At 41.4% G+C, this 17,133-nt stretch overlaps 2 protein-coding genes across 3 annotated transcripts in view; one reads left to right on the top strand and one right to left on the bottom strand.

The window, feature by feature from the left end:
• Nucleotides 1-5,154, top strand: part of MTMR2 (myotubularin related protein 2) — a 78,251-nt gene extending 73,097 nt beyond the window's left edge. For both annotated transcript variants that reach the window (XM_024217141.2, XM_024217142.3), the window contains exons 13-15: nt 1,628-1,741; nt 3,291-3,467; nt 4,351-5,154. In XM_024217141.2, coding sequence (XP_024072909.2) covers nt 1,628-1,741; nt 3,291-3,467; nt 4,351-4,512 — 453 coding nt within the window. In that variant the 3' untranslated portion in view covers nt 4,513-5,154. The remainder of the gene's footprint in view (nt 1-1,627; nt 1,742-3,290; nt 3,468-4,350) is intronic.
• A 2,349-nt stretch (nt 5,155-7,503) lies between these two features.
• The window catches only part of CEP57 (centrosomal protein 57), a 24,840-nt gene continuing 15,210 nt past the window's right edge, over nt 7,504-17,133 (bottom strand). The window contains exons 6-11 of the mRNA XM_024217140.2: nt 15,309-15,386; nt 12,802-12,906; nt 12,567-12,647; nt 11,549-11,793; nt 10,594-10,738; nt 7,504-8,842 (exon numbers count right to left, since the gene is read on the bottom strand). Coding sequence (XP_024072908.2) covers nt 8,606-8,842; nt 10,594-10,738; nt 11,549-11,793; nt 12,567-12,647; nt 12,802-12,906; nt 15,309-15,386 — 891 coding nt within the window. The 3' untranslated portion in view covers nt 7,504-8,605. The remainder of the gene's footprint in view (nt 8,843-10,593; nt 10,739-11,548; nt 11,794-12,566; nt 12,648-12,801; nt 12,907-15,308; nt 15,387-17,133) is intronic.

The following is a 17,133-nucleotide window of genomic DNA, read 5'->3' as shown; positions in this document are numbered from 1 at the left end:
ATTTCTAAGCTGCAAACTTGCTTTATGCAGGACTTAGATGGGTGCGTCTGGCTAGTGATCTTGCTGCTCAACTTTGAAATGAAAATACAGCCTCTTCTGTGTGGCTTTTTTGTTCTTTTCTGTTTTCGTTTGGGTACAATTGTCAAAAGTAACTGAGTGAGTTAGGAGCCTGTCATTGAATGCCTATGGGATTTAGGAGCCTAAGGGCCTAAGACACTTTTGAAAATAGGACTTAGGCTCCTTAGTCATTTAGTGGCTTTTGAAAATTTTATTTTCCCCGAGTGGCATTAATTGTGTGAGGGGAGAAGGGATTGAAGACAGCTGGGTTTTGTTTCACTTTAACCTCTTCTAAAAGTGAATGCATTGCTCCTAAATTGTGCATGATTATCAACATTGGAGTGTCTTCTTTACCCACAGACCAGGTACTGTATGAGCAGGGCCACTTAAATTCCTCTGCTCTGGAGGGGACATCTCTAGCGGCTTAGAGTGAGAGCCATGCCGCTGTGTCCACTCTGCATTTGGCCTCTGTGCCAGGGCCTGTAGGTTGTATTTTTATCCTTTTGACAAAGGTGCCTAGCCACCATTGAAAAAACCAACCTATGATAAAAATGCTGAAGAGGGATGCCATTTTAGATGGTACTTTTCAGTCGCCAAACAGGAGAGGTGGCAGCAGGTCCCTTTCTTGGATGTTGCTAAAGCATCCTTTACAGTGGTGGTCTTAATCCTTCTCCCATCAAGTTCCTAACCCTAACCCTAACCCTAATCCTCCCCCCAATCTCCCCTTCCACCCACCCACACCATAACTCCAGATCTGGCCACGTTCCTTACTGCATAGCTCTGCCCCAACTCGAAAAAAATGGGGACACAGTTTTCACAACTCCCCCCCCCCAGGTTTTCCACTCTATATAGAGGGAGTCAGAATTATTCAATATTCAGAAAAGGTCTGATGAAATTTTGAAAAACTATTTTTAAAACAAAAGGGGAAAAAATGTTGTGAAGTTTTGTAACTGTTTTCCAAGCAGCTCAGATTGTTGTTATACATTTGTATTACAGAACACCTAGAGGCTTCAGCCAGTGTTAAGGCCTTGCATGTGATGGCAATTCCTAGGTTCCCACGACCTATTCCCAACATGTGAACTAGTTTCATGGCCTTCTGCTGCTGCCTCATGGAAAACTCTCAATTGGATGCGTGAATTGTTTCCATTTAACTAGATGGAGCTTTCATTCCTACTTAGAGTTTGTTTATTTTATATCTGCTGCACCCTTTTGTTCATAACCTCATTACAGTTCTGGCATTAGAGACCTGTGCAAGCTCCAGTTTAAGCAGTTCTGAGTGTATATAAATACAGTGATCAGACCCTTCGGGCCTCTGGCTTTTGCTCAGAATTCCTTACTGCACATGTAAAGCAGATTTTTGAGTGAAGCGTTTGCTCGGAGAAAGTAGTAGTATGATTTTGGAGACAGAGGCAGCCAAATAACACAAACGAATCCTGCATTAGAAGTGCATAGGGGACATATTCAGCTCATTAACTAACACGATTGGCTGTTACAGTGGTATGTGTGTTCATTAGCAACAAGCAATGTACTAAGAAAAATAAACACGCAATATTCCTGGTTGTGTTTGAAGTTTCCTACAGCATTTGAATTCAATGACTGTTTCCTGATGATCATTCTGGACCACCTGTACAGCTGTTTGTTTGGGACGTTCCTGTGTAGCAGTGAGCAGCAGAGGGTGAAGGAGGTAAGGCCTCACCTCTTTCCAAGATGAATGCAATTCTCAGTGTTCCTAAAATGGGCGAATGATGCTGATGGAATTGTTCCCATTCCCAGTGACTCCCGTGGGAGCAAGTTTTGGCCCTAACAGATCTTCCAGCTGAACAGCTGGCATTCAGAATTCTTCCCTCCTGTAAACTGGTGTAAACTACTCATAGCTTAATTGCTATACTTCAGACTTGTGTACATTTCAGTGTAATCAGAATCTCTAAAGGCACCTTCAACCATTAGCCTCTGTCTTAACAGCTATCAGTTGCCTAGGAGATGTTTATCTAAAGTTCAAACAAAATCATTTCAACTACCTGCCCAGTAATACTAGAAAGTGAGCTGATTGTATAAACTAAAATGTGTGCACAGTCATACCGTACATCCAGCTGACAACATGGAAGTAACAGGATGCCAGATGCGCCCTTTTCCCTGGAGAGAATGGAACTGCTAGCTATTAGGAGGAATGTGGCTGTAGTTCGTTACATTGGATAGTTCTGTACTCTAGCCTGGCCTACCTTGGCAGAGCTTAAAGCAGTTACAAGACCCAAAGTGCAAGTGGAGGAATGTTGTGTACATTTGCATGACTTAAAACACTAATCCAATGTTACATGTACAACCCCAACCTGAAATCAAAAGGAAAATGAATGGCGCTCGCTCAGTCTCTGCTTGCTAAAGCTGGAAGCACCATTTAGTTACACAAAGGTTGCATCTACACTAGGAAAAATGGCATCTGTAATTCTCCACTGGCGATGGCAACAGTGGAGGCTGTAGTCTAGTCAGGGCTATGGTTTTTTATCACTGTGTTGCATAGACGTGCACTGAGCTGAATTTAACAGCACAGTGGTCAAAATCACTATTAAAACCACATTGCTGGTGAATTGTGTGTCCCAGTTTTCCCAGTGTGTACGAGGCTTGAATATTTGTCATTCCGAAGAAGCAAACACATGCTCTGTTCGCTGTCTCTTTAAGGCCCATCAGTCTAGCAAAGCACTTAAGCACATATGTAGTCCCAGTGATTTCACTAGGACTACTCACATACTTAAGCTATTTTGCTAGATTGAGGCCTAGAACACATGCTTTTTCCTTGCAATTAAATACACTGGGCCCTCTTTTGGGAGCATTTGAAAGATGGGAAGCGTAACAAAAATAATGGTCATGTACATGGCCAGCCCTTCCTCCTGTCCTTTAAAGCTTCAGAAAACCCCATCTCCTCTCCGGGCAGCCTTCCCCTTTTTGTGCCAATGGTGATTCCCTTGATTGTGCTGCAGGTTGAGTTGGGAATAAGGGATGTTTGCATGCCACTGTGTATACGTAGATGCCTGCCTGCATGTGTTTATATTATAGAAAAAAAGCATAAAATGTATTTTTTAGTTATGAAAACGCAGCCAGATTTTTATTAATATGTATATGCAGATGCATGTATTTTAAACATATGTATATGCTGGTATAAATACTCATAAAGCTGTGTAGATAAATACTAGTGTTCATATGGTTGGGTATGTGAAACAGCTTTTATTTTTTCCTTAAAGGGCCTTCCAAAAAAGACTCTGTCACTGTGGTCTTACATCAATAGCCAACTTGAAGACTTCACTAATCCCTTGTATGTGTGTTACGCCAACCATGTCTTGTATCCTGTGGCCAGCATGCGCCACCTAGAGCTTTGGGTGGGATATTACATCAGATGGAATCCAAGGATGAAACCACAGGTGACCATTTTGTTTCTAAAATACTGTGTTTGTCAAAAGTCTTGTCTCTGATGTTCCTAAGGAACCAGTCACCTTGGCCTCTGGGAGCTGCACAACAGTAAGCAGTACTTTCCAAGCCCAAACTGCCACAGCTTAAGTTTAAAAACAAAACTTAATTGCAAGTACCGTACCTGCGACATGTGTAATTGAACTGGGCGCCTAACTTTAGTTTTAAAAATATCAGCCATGATTCTAAAAACTGGGTGTCTGACTTTAGACTCCCAAGTAAGTGGATTGGAAATCCCTGGGGGCTGTAGGTGCTCAGCACTTTGAGAAATCAAATCACTTGAGCAGGCGTCAAAAGCACCAGGTCCCACTTGCAGGAGGGACTCAGGCGCCCGAGCCTCATTGAACGTCAGTGGGACTTAGTCTTGCAAATCACTTAGGCACTTTTGAAATGTTTACCCTAGATGCCTAGAGACTTTGGGGCCTACCTTTAGTCATTCACTTCTGAAACTCTTGGTCACTAGAAATAAGAAGAGTTTTTAAACACTAGACCATTGAACATTTAAGACAAGTTAGAGATACTTAGAAGAATCTCCAAAGTGCCCTTATTCTATATCTACTTAATTATCAACAGTATTGAGATGCCATGGGGATAGGTGACCGAGAGATCTGCAGGTTTCAGCTTTTACAATTCACAGTGCTTATGTTATTAACCTGTTAGTTTGTCTCATTCCCAAATCAGCTTTGTAAATAAAATATAGTAGACAATAAGCATCAGGGCCCTGGAACTAGCAGGCTGCAAGAGTGCAGGTGACAGATAAGTGGCAAGGTATGTGGAAGTCAGAACAGCTAATTCATTTGCTTCATTCACTCAGCTGCACGTTCTTTTGCGTTGCAGGAACCTGTCCACAGTCGATACAAGGAACTTCTTGCCAAACGGGCTGAGTTGCAGAAGAAAGTGGAGGAGCTCCAGAGAGAGATTACCAACCGATCGACCTCATCCTCGGAGAGAGCTGGCTCTCCTGCACAGTGTGTCACTCCTGTACAGACAGTTGTATAATATGGACTTCTATTAAGTATTTCCCAGGACCACCTTAAAAGGGCAGCTCTAATAGGAAACCCTTTGAATTTAGATCTTGGTGTCTTGGAGGCACCAACTACCTTATTTATTACATTTCTCTCCAGGGTAATTTATTAGTACTGTAGCACTAGAGGAAGCTTAAGCTAAAAAAAGGGCAGACCCCTATGCAATCTTTTTGGTAGCTAGATGATGCTAAAACTAATTGCACTTGCCATCTAAAAACAAAACCTAGCGCTCTCACTGGCTTAGCTGTTAGAAATCATTTTGCTTTGAATGAGCGACTACTGCTTGGCAGGAAGTATTCTGTAAGGAAAGTATCTACAGAGGAGGAGGAGAACTCTGAAAATTCTCCACTTTGCTGAAAGGAAACAAAAAGAGACTGAAGTAAGAAATCAGGCTGCAGTATTCATATCTGATTCAAATGTTTAGAATATAGCCATTGAATAGTTTGACTTATCAATGTCAATATAGATATAACTGTCAGTTGAATTGTTTTGCCAACGTCTCACTGAAAGACAGAAGCTGATAGGACCCGAGTAATAGAATGCTTTTTACTATTTAGTTAGATTGGCTCTTTCCTATCACTTTGATATACATCGGAGGAAGCTAGGCCAAGTCTGTTTCTTTTAGGTATATAGCCAATACTGCAAAGTGATGCCTTATTTACAGGAAGGGCAGCTTCTAGCTGTAGGACATGGTAATGGATGAGCCCCTCGTATCCCTCAGCTTGTCCTTTTTGGGACCAAGTTTACCTCCATCCCCCTCACCTGGAATCATCATTTATTTTCATCCAATTCAGTACTATGAAGCAAATGTTAATTACTGAGGGGGTGGGAAACAGATCCCCCAGTAGTTTCTGCAGCTTTTTGGGGGGGGGCGCCTTATATGCAAGAGCTGGCAAAGTAAATTATATAAAACATGGCAAGTGCAACACTTGCTGGGATCAACTCAATTTAATTTTGCTTAGGTAAGTGTCAACTGTTATTTCCATATTTCAGTGTGGGATCGTGATGATGTACTTAAAATTCAAATATTTTACTTCTCTTCTGTTGACAGTAAGTGTATCGACCAAAGAAAGCTTTCTGCATGTATTACAATCGCAATGTAAAAGTAGTGGTCAGTTGATGGAGTTGTGTAGTCTGCTAGCATAATATTTCAGCACTAGCTTAATACTTGTTACTCTGTCAGAGAAGAGAATACAGTGTACTTGGAGCAAAGAATCATTGTCATTGGCACAATGATCAATTAAACTTTGTCCAAAATCAATTTTAATAACTTTATTGTAGAAATCAGGGTGAAAACAGGCAATTTTCTGGCAATTACTTTTGTTGAACTGATTTTTTCATGTCTTTCCAACTACATGCATATGCACTTGAATGAGAAGGTTGGGGGTGTAGCAAAAGTCAAAATATTTATAAGGGCTTTTTAGCTTTGCCTCTGGATTTCATTTCTATATGCAGATGTATGTTTTGATCAGAGTAGTTTGGCTGATTTTTGTGCAGTCAGCATATGTATATTGCCTTTGAGGGGCTGCATTCCCTCTAAGGTAGTGGAATTTCCTTTGGAAAGCTACTTGTGGTTTACTGTGTGCCTCCCTCTTTCTCCTGCAGCTATGTCAATCCATTAGGGTGAAGTCTTCTCTCTTATGGATGGCCTAGCATTAAGATGAAGTGTAAACATCACTGCATTTGTTAGGGTAACATGATCCCTAATGAGATTTTTTTTTTTTTTTTTTTAAATCAGGTTGTGCTGATTCTTTGCACCATATGATGTATGGGGTGTATAACTTGCTGAGAGAGAGAGAGACAGACACTCCGTTGGCCTGTCCTCCTTAGATTCCGTCACTATATAAAATATGTAAGTCTTAAGTTCTCAGATACTACAGTGTAGTATAAGAACCTGTATGGAATAGTCATTTACCTTTTTACCCTCACTTTGGCCGTTTCACTAGGTATGGATTATTGTCTCTTTAATATTTTGTTTCCTTATGGTTAATACTGAGTGGTGAGTGGCTGTGGTTTTCTCTCCTTGGGCCCTGCTCTCACTCCCAACAGTATTTATTTGTTCTTTATATAAAAACAAACAAACAAAATCTGAATGGTGACGAGTCAGTCGTATCACTGAAAAGTAACCATTTCAGAAGACAAAGTAAAGTGGAGGAAGGATGAGATGTCTGTATGGCATTCTCAGTAAGCAACGTGGTTTTGCTGATATTCTAGCTTTGTAGTTGTAGAATTACTGTAACATAATTGCTTTGTATACGACCAGAGCGACTTCCTGCTCAAAGGGAGTGTTTTCCTTTGGCTACTGTCCCAGTAACAATTCCTGGGCAGTTTATGAATTTCCCCATTATCTCAAATAATTTTGAGCTGGCAAATATTTAACATGAGCACCTCATATTTAATATCTAGCCTCACAGTACGCCTTGGAGGTAGGGAAACAAACACTGAGAGTGAAGGAGTTACCTGAGGCTACAAAGGATACCTGTGGCAGAGCAGGAAATTTAACCCAGGTCTTCCAAGTGCCAGGCTCCCATCTTCACTACTTACCTATCCTTCCTCTCTACTCGTGCCACCTAACACCTTTGCTCAGGCAATGCTTGAGGTGAGTTTTAGTGCGGCAGGATTTTTTAAATAACAGTCTGATACAGGTCTGTCGCATCTTACGCGCATTTAACATGCGTGATTTCAACTTTACGCGGTCGGCAAAAACAAAACAAAAAAAGAGAAAAACAACAATTTTAATACTATACCTGTAGTGCGGGCGATTTTGCCCACCATTGAACTCAATGGGGATTTGACTATACGCGGTTTTCGCTTTACGTGCTAACCGTGGAACGGAAACCCCGTGTAAGATGAGACAGACCTGTATTCAATTCAAAGAGTAAATTGTATCAGTGTCTTATGAGGAGTAACAAGTCACAGCAAGATAGTTAGAAAGTTAGTAAAGAGAAATTTCAACTTACCTTACTCAGATTTGCAAGTTAATTTTATTGGTTTCCAAATATAAAACTTTATAGACACAGGTAATTTGAATCTGTCTTCTGTACACGCCATTACTATGAAATTCTTTACATTATTAATATAATAAATAACATTCACTTAGGTGTGCGAGTCATTTAGCACTCATACCTGCACCACTAAAAAAGCAGATATCCAAGTCAAAATGAATAATAATTCAAGTTAAAATTAAGCAAGCTGCCAGCACTGAATGGCATGATTGAGGCACTTGCAAATTAAAAATGTCTGCGCTTTACCGCTCCAGCCAAAGTGCACTAGTAAATGATAGATTTTATCCCAATGTTCCACATCAGAAGACTTTTCACTTAAGTGTGAAGGCACATGTCTCTCTCCAGCTTTAAGACATCATTACTATTAAATGAGTCAATTGGTAAGAAAAACTAGTCCAAAAGATAATTACTTTGTTCTTTCTTTGTGAGTGAGTTGAAGTGTCCACTACAATTAATATTGGCTAATGGAAGGTAGCAGACCTGGAACTGGATAGTTAAACAAAACACTTATGAGGTTCGCCTCTTTTTCTTATGTTCTCAAAGGCTGTGCTGACAGCAACTGTGTATAAATCCAGCAACTGATAACACCTTGTAGACTCGTGGCTAAAGCTTCATTTTCTAATGGTGATATCCCTTTAAGCAGCCCCATGCAGAAGAGTTCAACAGCAAGAGTTGTGAAACCACACATACCTTTTAGACAAGCCACCCATGTGAACAATGAAATAAAACATCCTGCGGCAGGCGTGGAGGAAGGAGGCTAGAAGGTAAGACTTAGAGGAAGGATACAGCTGCAAAGGGGTAGATAATGGAGGGTTGCATATAGACTCAGTAGTTAGATACATTACAAATGAGGCTTGCTTTCTCCAATCTGTGTTGTGCATGGATTAGAACCATAATAAATCAGACCTACAGATGCAAAATCGGGGGGTTACATTTAAAAAGTGCACTTCGTATACAGTAGTCTCTTTCACACAGTAGGAAAGGCATCTCTTTTAGACCTGGAATGTGAGAAGGAAAGTTCAGACTGGTGGAGTTTAAGGAAAATGTCGACCAGTACAGAAATCAGTAGTCCCAGCTGACGTCATCTTTCTGAAGGGAAGTCTGTATACTCTGCATGTCCCGCAACAATTGAAGGTTTTTCCGGCTTTTCTCTCCAGGTTTCACTTTGATGGGGCCAGCATCCTTTCCCCTGGTTGTCACGGTGGTTGTTACTTTCACTTCACTAACTCCACTCCGGCAGTCTCGTGTTTCTTCAGCACGAGACTTTTTGGACTTACATTCTTTCTTGAGTTTCTCTAGCTGAAAGGAAAGCCCAAAGAGAAACATTAAGAGCAGCTCGGCTTCAGTTTACTTATTTCTCCCAATGGAATTAAAATCTCCCCTTTCACTCATGCCTGCGACTCAAATAGAAAGCTGAGAATCTATTACCAAGACAGCCAATCTCCTGGAATACTTAAGAAAACTTCTCCTATACAGCATATATATTTACTACTATAGCCAAGTGAATAATGTCATAAATCTTTAAGAACATGGAGATAAAATCTCTGATTCCAGTGCAGTGTGTGTTCTGAATTAGTTAGCTATTTTAGAAATCACACATCTAACAGATTCTAGGGGAGTTTCCCCAATCGTGAGGACATGTGGATAAGAACTGACTTAAGTCTCCAATCCACACAGCCACTGCCCAACTTTTCCCAGAGATTACTGAAAAATTAAGTTTTCCATTTACCTACGGCAGATTGTATAGGCCATTCACTGTCCTTAGAAAGCAGCTACCTGAGGTGGTATGGAGAACTGGCATCAGCTGTAAAGATGTGTAAATAGGACAATATGCGACTCAATACTACAGTGGTGCAGGAAAATTTTTACTAGTCGGGGCATACAGTATTCATGCAGAACCATGCATATTGCCATATAATGTCAGCAATGCTACACCTGCCAGTCTGCAACAACTGTTTCAGTTTCTTGACAGGAGTAACTAATAAATTGTCTTCTTCCACTGGCCCAGACATTCCTCTGCAGAATAGGTTAATGGCTATGAATTCTTCAGTCATCTGATTGGAAATCTAGTGCAGTGGTTCTCAACCAGGGGCCTGGGGCCTCCTAGGGGTCCTCAAACAGTTTTCAGGGAGGCCTCCAAGCAGGGCCAGCCTTAGACTCACTAGGGCCCTGGGCAGAAGGGGGCTGAAGCCCAGGTCCCTGAGCCTCACCTGGGGCTAAAGCCTGAGCAATGTAGCTTCATGGAGGCCCCAGGCAATGCCCTGCTTGCTGCCCCTTTAACGCTGGCCCTGGCTTTTATATGCAGGAGTTTTTAGATCATGTTGGGGGGGGTCAGAAAGAAAAAGGTCGAGAGCCTCTGATCTAGTGAATGTGTGGGAAACATGCTCAACTGCCTTTGATTTCAGATGACATCTGCAGTTTAAGTCTTCCACACTTTGACTTTAGGCAGATGAAGTTTCTGACTCTAGAGCACACACAGTGTCAAAGCTGGAGATGAGGGGGTTGAAAACTGCACAAAGATATGCTTCACAGCAATGTAAACTGAACAGGCTTGCCACACTGTATTCGATCTTTGGGGCAAAACCAACTTCAGTAAGATGAAGGCAGACTGGAGAAAGAAGAATCAGATATGGGATTAAAGTCTTTGATCAAAGTATCTATCTTTAACTTTCTCTCCAATATTTGTGAAATGTGAATTATAAAGCAAGACCAGATAGATCAGCATATGCAAAGCAGAGGAGGACTGTCCAAAAATTTGGAGTAACAGTGAAAATAGACCCTGGGAACCCAAACCTTTTCCTGAGTAAAGTTTGGGTGACCAAAACCAAAAACACAACTAACTTGTTTTCTTCAATGTATGTTAAAGTCTTTTGACAACTTGTAAAATGTCTGTGGGATTTCCCCCATGTACAAATGGTTCTCTCTCCTGTGACCACAAAAGGCAGGTCATGTCTGCTTCTTCCAAATTCAGCTATAGCAGCATTTCAGACAGTGAAAAATTCCTCAAAATAATCATTTTACAAAAGCGCAACTGCAGACAACTGACTTACCCGTGTCCGATGTTTCCGGACTTTACTTATTTGGTCTGCCTTTGCCTCCATTCTTCTCACCAATGCCTCAAGTTCCCGCTCCAGGTCTTCCCTCAGGCCAACAGTTGGTGTTTCGTGGATTAGCTTTGCTAGCTGCTGGTGATCACTTATACATAAAGACAGAAAAAAAGCTTGGGTGTGATTTTCTCAACTTTACATTGTTTGCCCACTTGCCTGAGAAACGACATCTCTAGGGAGGCATATTATTAGTAACCAGAAACTGTCTCAATATATTTAATCTATTATTGCATAACAGTAGTCTGTAATGTTCTTGCTGGTGAGCGCTGTCAATGTGGAATGCGTACACGGGCCACTGCTGCTGCACTAGATAACTGATAAAATTAGTTAGGCCTAAATATTACTAATTTAAGATTACATGGGTGGCCTCCTATAGCCATATAGTCTTAGCGCTCAGTCAGTTCTGAGGAGAGAGTCCTATTTCCCATTCTGCATTTCCTTGGTTCATTTGCATTAGCTGCTATTTCAGGTCCGTGCTCCTACTATGGATGATACGGGAGACTAGCGAAGCCGTTTAGATCCTGATAACTAGATGACTATTTTAGCAGAAAGAATAGCAAGGCAGCCCTCACAAAAGGGTAGTCACAGTTACCCACTTGTCTGATGCGTTATGAATGAACTCAGAGGTGCGCCTCTTGGAACTGCTGCTTGTAAATAGTGCAGGGCTCTTTGTATTAGTATGTAGTAATAACCAAAGTTGAATGTTAATCAACATTACAGGGGAAAAAGGCTGCCATGATTGGATAGAACTAAATCCTGATCCACCTCTGCCTAAAAGCATGCATCATCTTTGGATAAGGGACTGCATAACCCCCTCCCTCCAGAAAACTCCCAACACCAAACCAAAATCACTGGCAGCATAAAACATTCACATTTGTCATTTAATCACAGGACTCACAAACTCATCTGCCCAAATTCATCCTGCAAAGTCAGCAACACTTCAGAAAGCTCTTCCTGGGATGCAGAGGAGCCTGTCGAGAGAGAGGACTTTCTGCCTTTGCTGGTGTGAGATGCGTTGCCAGTCGGCTTAGGTGGTGGAACATCATTGATCACACGATCGTTACACAGAGCTTTAGAGTGTTGTTTCATTAGATGCAACACATGTTGTACATTGGCTCCAACAGAATGGCTGGGACTAGTAGACTGAAGGGGAAAAGTAAAGTAGATGTGAATAGATCTCTTAACCTAGAGCAGGAGAGAGATTTTAGGACATTTTATTTGGAAATAATTCTACTTGTGTTTTTTCTCTTGATTTGCTGCTAGTGACTTTTTTAAGAAGAGATTTGTGAATGAGTGAATCCATGCTTGTGAAAAGTGCTTGACTAGCAGCCCTGAGAGCAGGGGAGACGTTTCTGAGCATGCCAGCTCGGTGTTACAGAAGACAGAACAAAGCATTGCAGGAAAGGCGGGAGGGAAAATTAAAAGTTAAAGGAAAATAGAGCTGTTAAGTAGTCTGACCACTAGGTGTCATGAAAGCACCAAACAAGATGCTAAACCCATGGAAAAAACGCAGAAATTGGGCTTGTTTTTGACTTAAATGGCTTGAGTGTTGCTTGTTGGCTAGTTTTTGGCTTGTAGCTTCTTTTTTGATTGGCTCCCAGCAAGCAGGGGGGGGGGCGGGGGAGAGAGAGAGAGAGAGTGTCAGGGTCCACAGAGGGCCCACCACAGTCCCAGACTGCACGCCGGGGGATCTAGTCACATAGTGTTGGGGTTCTTAGGGATTGGCTTGTTTTCGCCTTGTTTTGAAATGGGATTAGCTTGATCGTTGGCTTACTGTGCAAGTTGGGGTGCTTATTTACTGTGTGAAAGTTGGCAACCGTGACCTGGAGCCCCGTCTTCTGAACTAACTTCGTACTCAAAGTGTAAAATTCTCCACAGCTTGCTATTTGTAGGCATTCAGAATTAACCCCACTCACCTTTCCAGCGACAAATGGCACATCACCCAGACACAGCCTGTAGTGGGGCTGTGCATGGAAATGTCTCGTAAGAGGGCGTTTCTGAGAAGAGAGAAACTGTCATTAGACGTGACCCTGCCAAACCCATACCCCTCTGCTTTCTAGTAAAACGGAGCCAGCTACCTGATCTCTCCCTCTCACCCACCCACTTCATCCTCCTTCCTTCCCAATACAATTTACAATGACAGCATGCTACCTTGTCTGGCTGCTTGGCTTTCTTCTTTGTTTTCCTTGGCTTTGGAGGAACTGATGGCGTTCCTGCCCGCAACAGTAGTCGGTTAGTCTCCAGTCCTGTCTGAAGCTGTGAATGGAGTTAATAGTGGGAATTATGATTTTTTTGAAAAAAACTGGAAGGTGTTAAAAAAAAACCCAAAACAACCAAACCCTGAAGTCTGGGACTGGCCAGCCAAGGAGCAATTTTTAGACAGTAAGCTCTTTGCGGCAGGGTCTGTCCTTTACTGTAGGTCTTGTACATGCCTAGAACAACAGTATGCCCATGTGATTGAGGCCTCTAGGTATTATTGCAATGTTAAACAACAGTTTTGACACTGAGTACATCTAGCTTGGGGTTCCAAAACTTTATTGGTTCATATACCCCCTTAAAAAGTTATTGGAAAGTGCATGATGGAACATCAAGCTCACGTACCAGTTTCAGAACCTCTGATCTAAACAACTACCATGAATTTTGGCTCAATGAAGAATTACCAGTCGTAATGAGAGACTGAATGAGCCACAACCACTTGCCTGCAGGCAAGTATGAAATAACATTAGTCACGCACTTCCTTTACGTCACTGCTAACTGTCAAAATATTAGCCCTGCCTATTCAGTAAATGATGCTACATCTCTGAGGACATCCCAGTTCCTTCCACTTTGGTTGACCTGTGTTGAATACATTTCACATTTTACTGAAAAAGTCAAGGTTTGGAGTGATCACTATGCAAATGGATCAATGTAAAAAGTTTAATTCTTTTCCTTAAAAGCTCTAAGACATGACTTTAGAAATCATTATTTCCAGCCACCAGTGAACATGAGGATTAATGTGAGAACCCCTCAATCTCTCCACCAGCATCAGTGCTGGCGTTCAGTGTTACCTTCCAGCTACTTTAGCACACAGAGGATTATTTATTATAGTGCCAATGATGTACATGGCACCAAAGTTAAGAAGGTCAGTGGCCTGAGAGGTTTATATCCGGATGTAGGCAATACTGGTTTGATGGTATCCTTTTGTCCTCTACACATTGAGTCAACACTTTACAATAACTAGCAATTTTTTCCCTTGATCCTACTTAAAGCATAGTTCTGCTCTGAAGAGATTTTAAATTTAGAATTGTGGGATTCCCTGTTAATTGTGCCATCATCTCCATAACAAACTGCTAGTCCTGCAAACTTAACCTGGGCTGAATGGTAGCTCTAGATTCCCCTCCCCCTGCCTCCCATCACCATTAACAAGTCCCACTATTAAGATGCAGTCCAAATTATGCCTTTAGTTATAACCATCCAACTATAACAGCCTTCAAATACAGCAGTATCCATGTAACTGATGCTTATTATGGCCTCCAAGGATGTGTGAAAGGGAAAGAATCCAGCTTTATGCTGAGTCCAGGTTGAGTCTGTAGGGTTAGCAGTTGAAAAAAAACACAGCTCTTACTTGGACACTGAGCAAATGCAATATGGATTCTGACACAAACGTGGAACCTCCACCATGCTATTTTTACAGTCACCCTTAATGGAGGTGTCCTATAGAATTTAAATGGTCAAGAAACCAATAGATAATCTACAGAAATTACTTTTAAAAAAACACCCTTGAATTCAGTAGAAAAAAAAAATACTTTCTATCCATCCTAAAACAGGCCTAGAGTTCTTTCCTAAATGACCTAGGAATCATTTTCTATTCAACTTTTCAGAGCAGAACCAAACAAAGCTAACTCAGCTGAGTCCTGTGATGTGGTCTCTACCAAACAGGAGTGCTTTGGGACTTATAGTTCAGTAACCTTGGGAATGGCAGGCTGTCAAAGCATGCTTGGTATAAAAAGGCCTGTTTTCCTCAGTCTGGGGAGGAGAGGGTAGGATGTGTTGCAAATGTCTGTCTATGAAGGCTCAGGAAGGGCAGCAGTCCTAATCTTTCCTAGGGCAAAAAGGGGCTTGAGGAAGAAGCATGTAAAAGCATGCGAGGAAGCCTTGGAAAGGAACGGGATAATAGACCATTTGGAAGCCTCGAATGAAGAGAAGCTCCACACAGCTCAGGGTGAGGGGCTATATAGGCCAGTTTGATTTAGCTGGAGTTGAAAGCCATCCAGTTAACTGGGTGCACTGGCCAGATCTGGTAATGGTAAGTTGCATCCTCATCATCCTAGCTGGAGATGATCTGAAGGAAACACCAGACTAAGTTGGTGTTTTTATAGTAAAATATAACTTACTGGACACCCTCTTCTTGGCAGGACTGGGGAAGTCACAAAATGTCACCCTTCCCCAATTCCCAGCCCCGCCAGAGAAAGTTTTCCACCATTGCATGCAAAAGAACCAGAAGAAGAGAAAATGGTGCCTTTGGTATTCTTGGATTCCATCACCAGCCAGACTGCAACGAGCTCTTCGTTACATTGCACATGAGAGATCCTATCAGTGAGCTTAAATGAAAGTTTAATGAGAGGGCGAGCTACTTGCAACACACAATAAAGTAGCAGAAAAGATTGCTTGCTGGTTACCTCAGCTGCCTTCTCCTGTACAAGCTTCCGTGCATGTTCCTCCTCTTGGAGCTTCTGTTCCAGTTCTTTCATTTTTTTCTAATTGAAGTTCAATAAGAAAAATGTTACTGGTGGAATGCCTGGTTCCTTTTTTCTGAAGTCTTAAAATAGGAACTTGAACAAAATTAAAACTAATAGTTCAATGCATTGTTTTAGACCGAAGACTCCCTTCAGATTCAGAACAACTGTTGATGAGTCTCATCTGTCTTTAACAAGTACAAGCAGGCCTGAATATTTAAAATTGAACACACTGGATTTTCCCATGTTTATTTCAATAAGACATTAATTACAATGCCTGAAAGGCTAGAGCAAGTTAGTGAAGGGTGTAACCTACAAGAGGAAAAAATGAGGTGACTGCCTTTCTTTAAAAATACATAAAAGGCCTAAAAAGGGTTTAACGTTTTTTTTTTTACATTAAAATTTAGGTCTCAGGCTAAAAAGACAGCTAAAGAACTAGCAAATTTTTTATGTCAGATACTATGCAAGTTAGAATAGAGACCTGAAACATATTTTGGGTTTATTTTTAACATCTGTAACTAAAATGCCTCAAACATTTGTGACAATGGAGGTCTTTGAATATCCTGACCGTAAGTGAACGACAGAGGTCAACAATCCATAAGAGACATACAAGTGGTCTTCTAGCAAAGCCAGAGAAGACCGACTTCACATTCCTGATATTTCTAAGTAAAATACCAGGGGGAAAAAAAATAAAAAAGTACCCTTTGAAAAATCCTTCCAGGGATTCTTTATACATCATGAAGCAGCAAAAAAGCACACATTTTCCTCTTTGCAAATCACTCCTAAGATGAAAACCTTGGCTTAAGGAGATGAAGTCACAGCTTTGTGATGAGCATGACAGGTATAAAATTAGAACCTTAGAATGGACAGTAAAAAAAGCCCAGGGCTCTAGAACATGGCCTAACCTTCACACTGAAGATTAAACATTGCACCCCAATATAATCCAAAATCAAGCTGTCGTCAGAAAAAAAAACATTGTATTCCAATTACTATGTATATAAATGGAAGCATATTTGTTAGTTTTTAGGGCAAAATGTAATATTAAAAAAAAAAACACAGTTAAGTGCATTACTAAGTCTATGCAGTATTGTTGTAGCTGTGTTAGTCCCAGATACTAGAGAAACACGATGTGGGAGTAATATCTTTTATTGGATCAACTTCTGTTGGTGAGAGAGACACGCTTTCGAGCTTACACAGAGCTCTTCTTCAGGTCTGGGAAAGGTACTCCCAGTGTCACAGCTAAAGACAAGGTGGGACAGGTTGTTTAGCACCCCGCCAGACATAGGGGGAAAGAAATGGGAGAGAAGGTGCTGGGAGGAAGGGAGGTCTGTAAATGGGTTAGAGATTGTTGTAATAAACCATACATCCAGTTTCTCTATTCAATCTATGATTTTTAGCGTCTTGCAAAGTCACTGGAAAACTAAGAGCCTGTTTTATGCTGGTGTAACTACACTAAAGTCAATGAAGTTTCACACTCCCTAGCTGACATAGTTATGCTGGCAAAGCCCCGTTGCAAACACAACTACGCTATAGAAGAGTGCCTGTCAACTTGGCTAGTGTTGTTTACGGAGGTAGTGTAGTGACGCCGGCAGAAGAACTCCAATCTTATATAGCATCTCCACCAGGGGCTATCCCAGCACTGCTATACCAACAAAAGCTCTGTAGTCTAGACAAGGCCTTAATCACAAGAGTTGATCGAAACTTCCTGGCTCAGATTTTCCACAGGGGCAAAAAAAAAAAAAAAAAAAAAAAAAAAAAAAAAAAAAAA

This window comes from Terrapene carolina, unplaced genomic scaffold, assembly GCF_002925995.2.
Source record: "Terrapene carolina triunguis isolate 2854851 unplaced genomic scaffold, T_m_triunguis-2.0 Scaffold97, whole genome shotgun sequence".
NCBI classification, from domain to species: Eukaryota; Metazoa; Chordata; order Testudines; family Emydidae; genus Terrapene; species Terrapene triunguis.
Note: the sequence above shows the minus strand (reverse complement) of the source record. Positions and strands in the feature narration are given on the sequence as shown.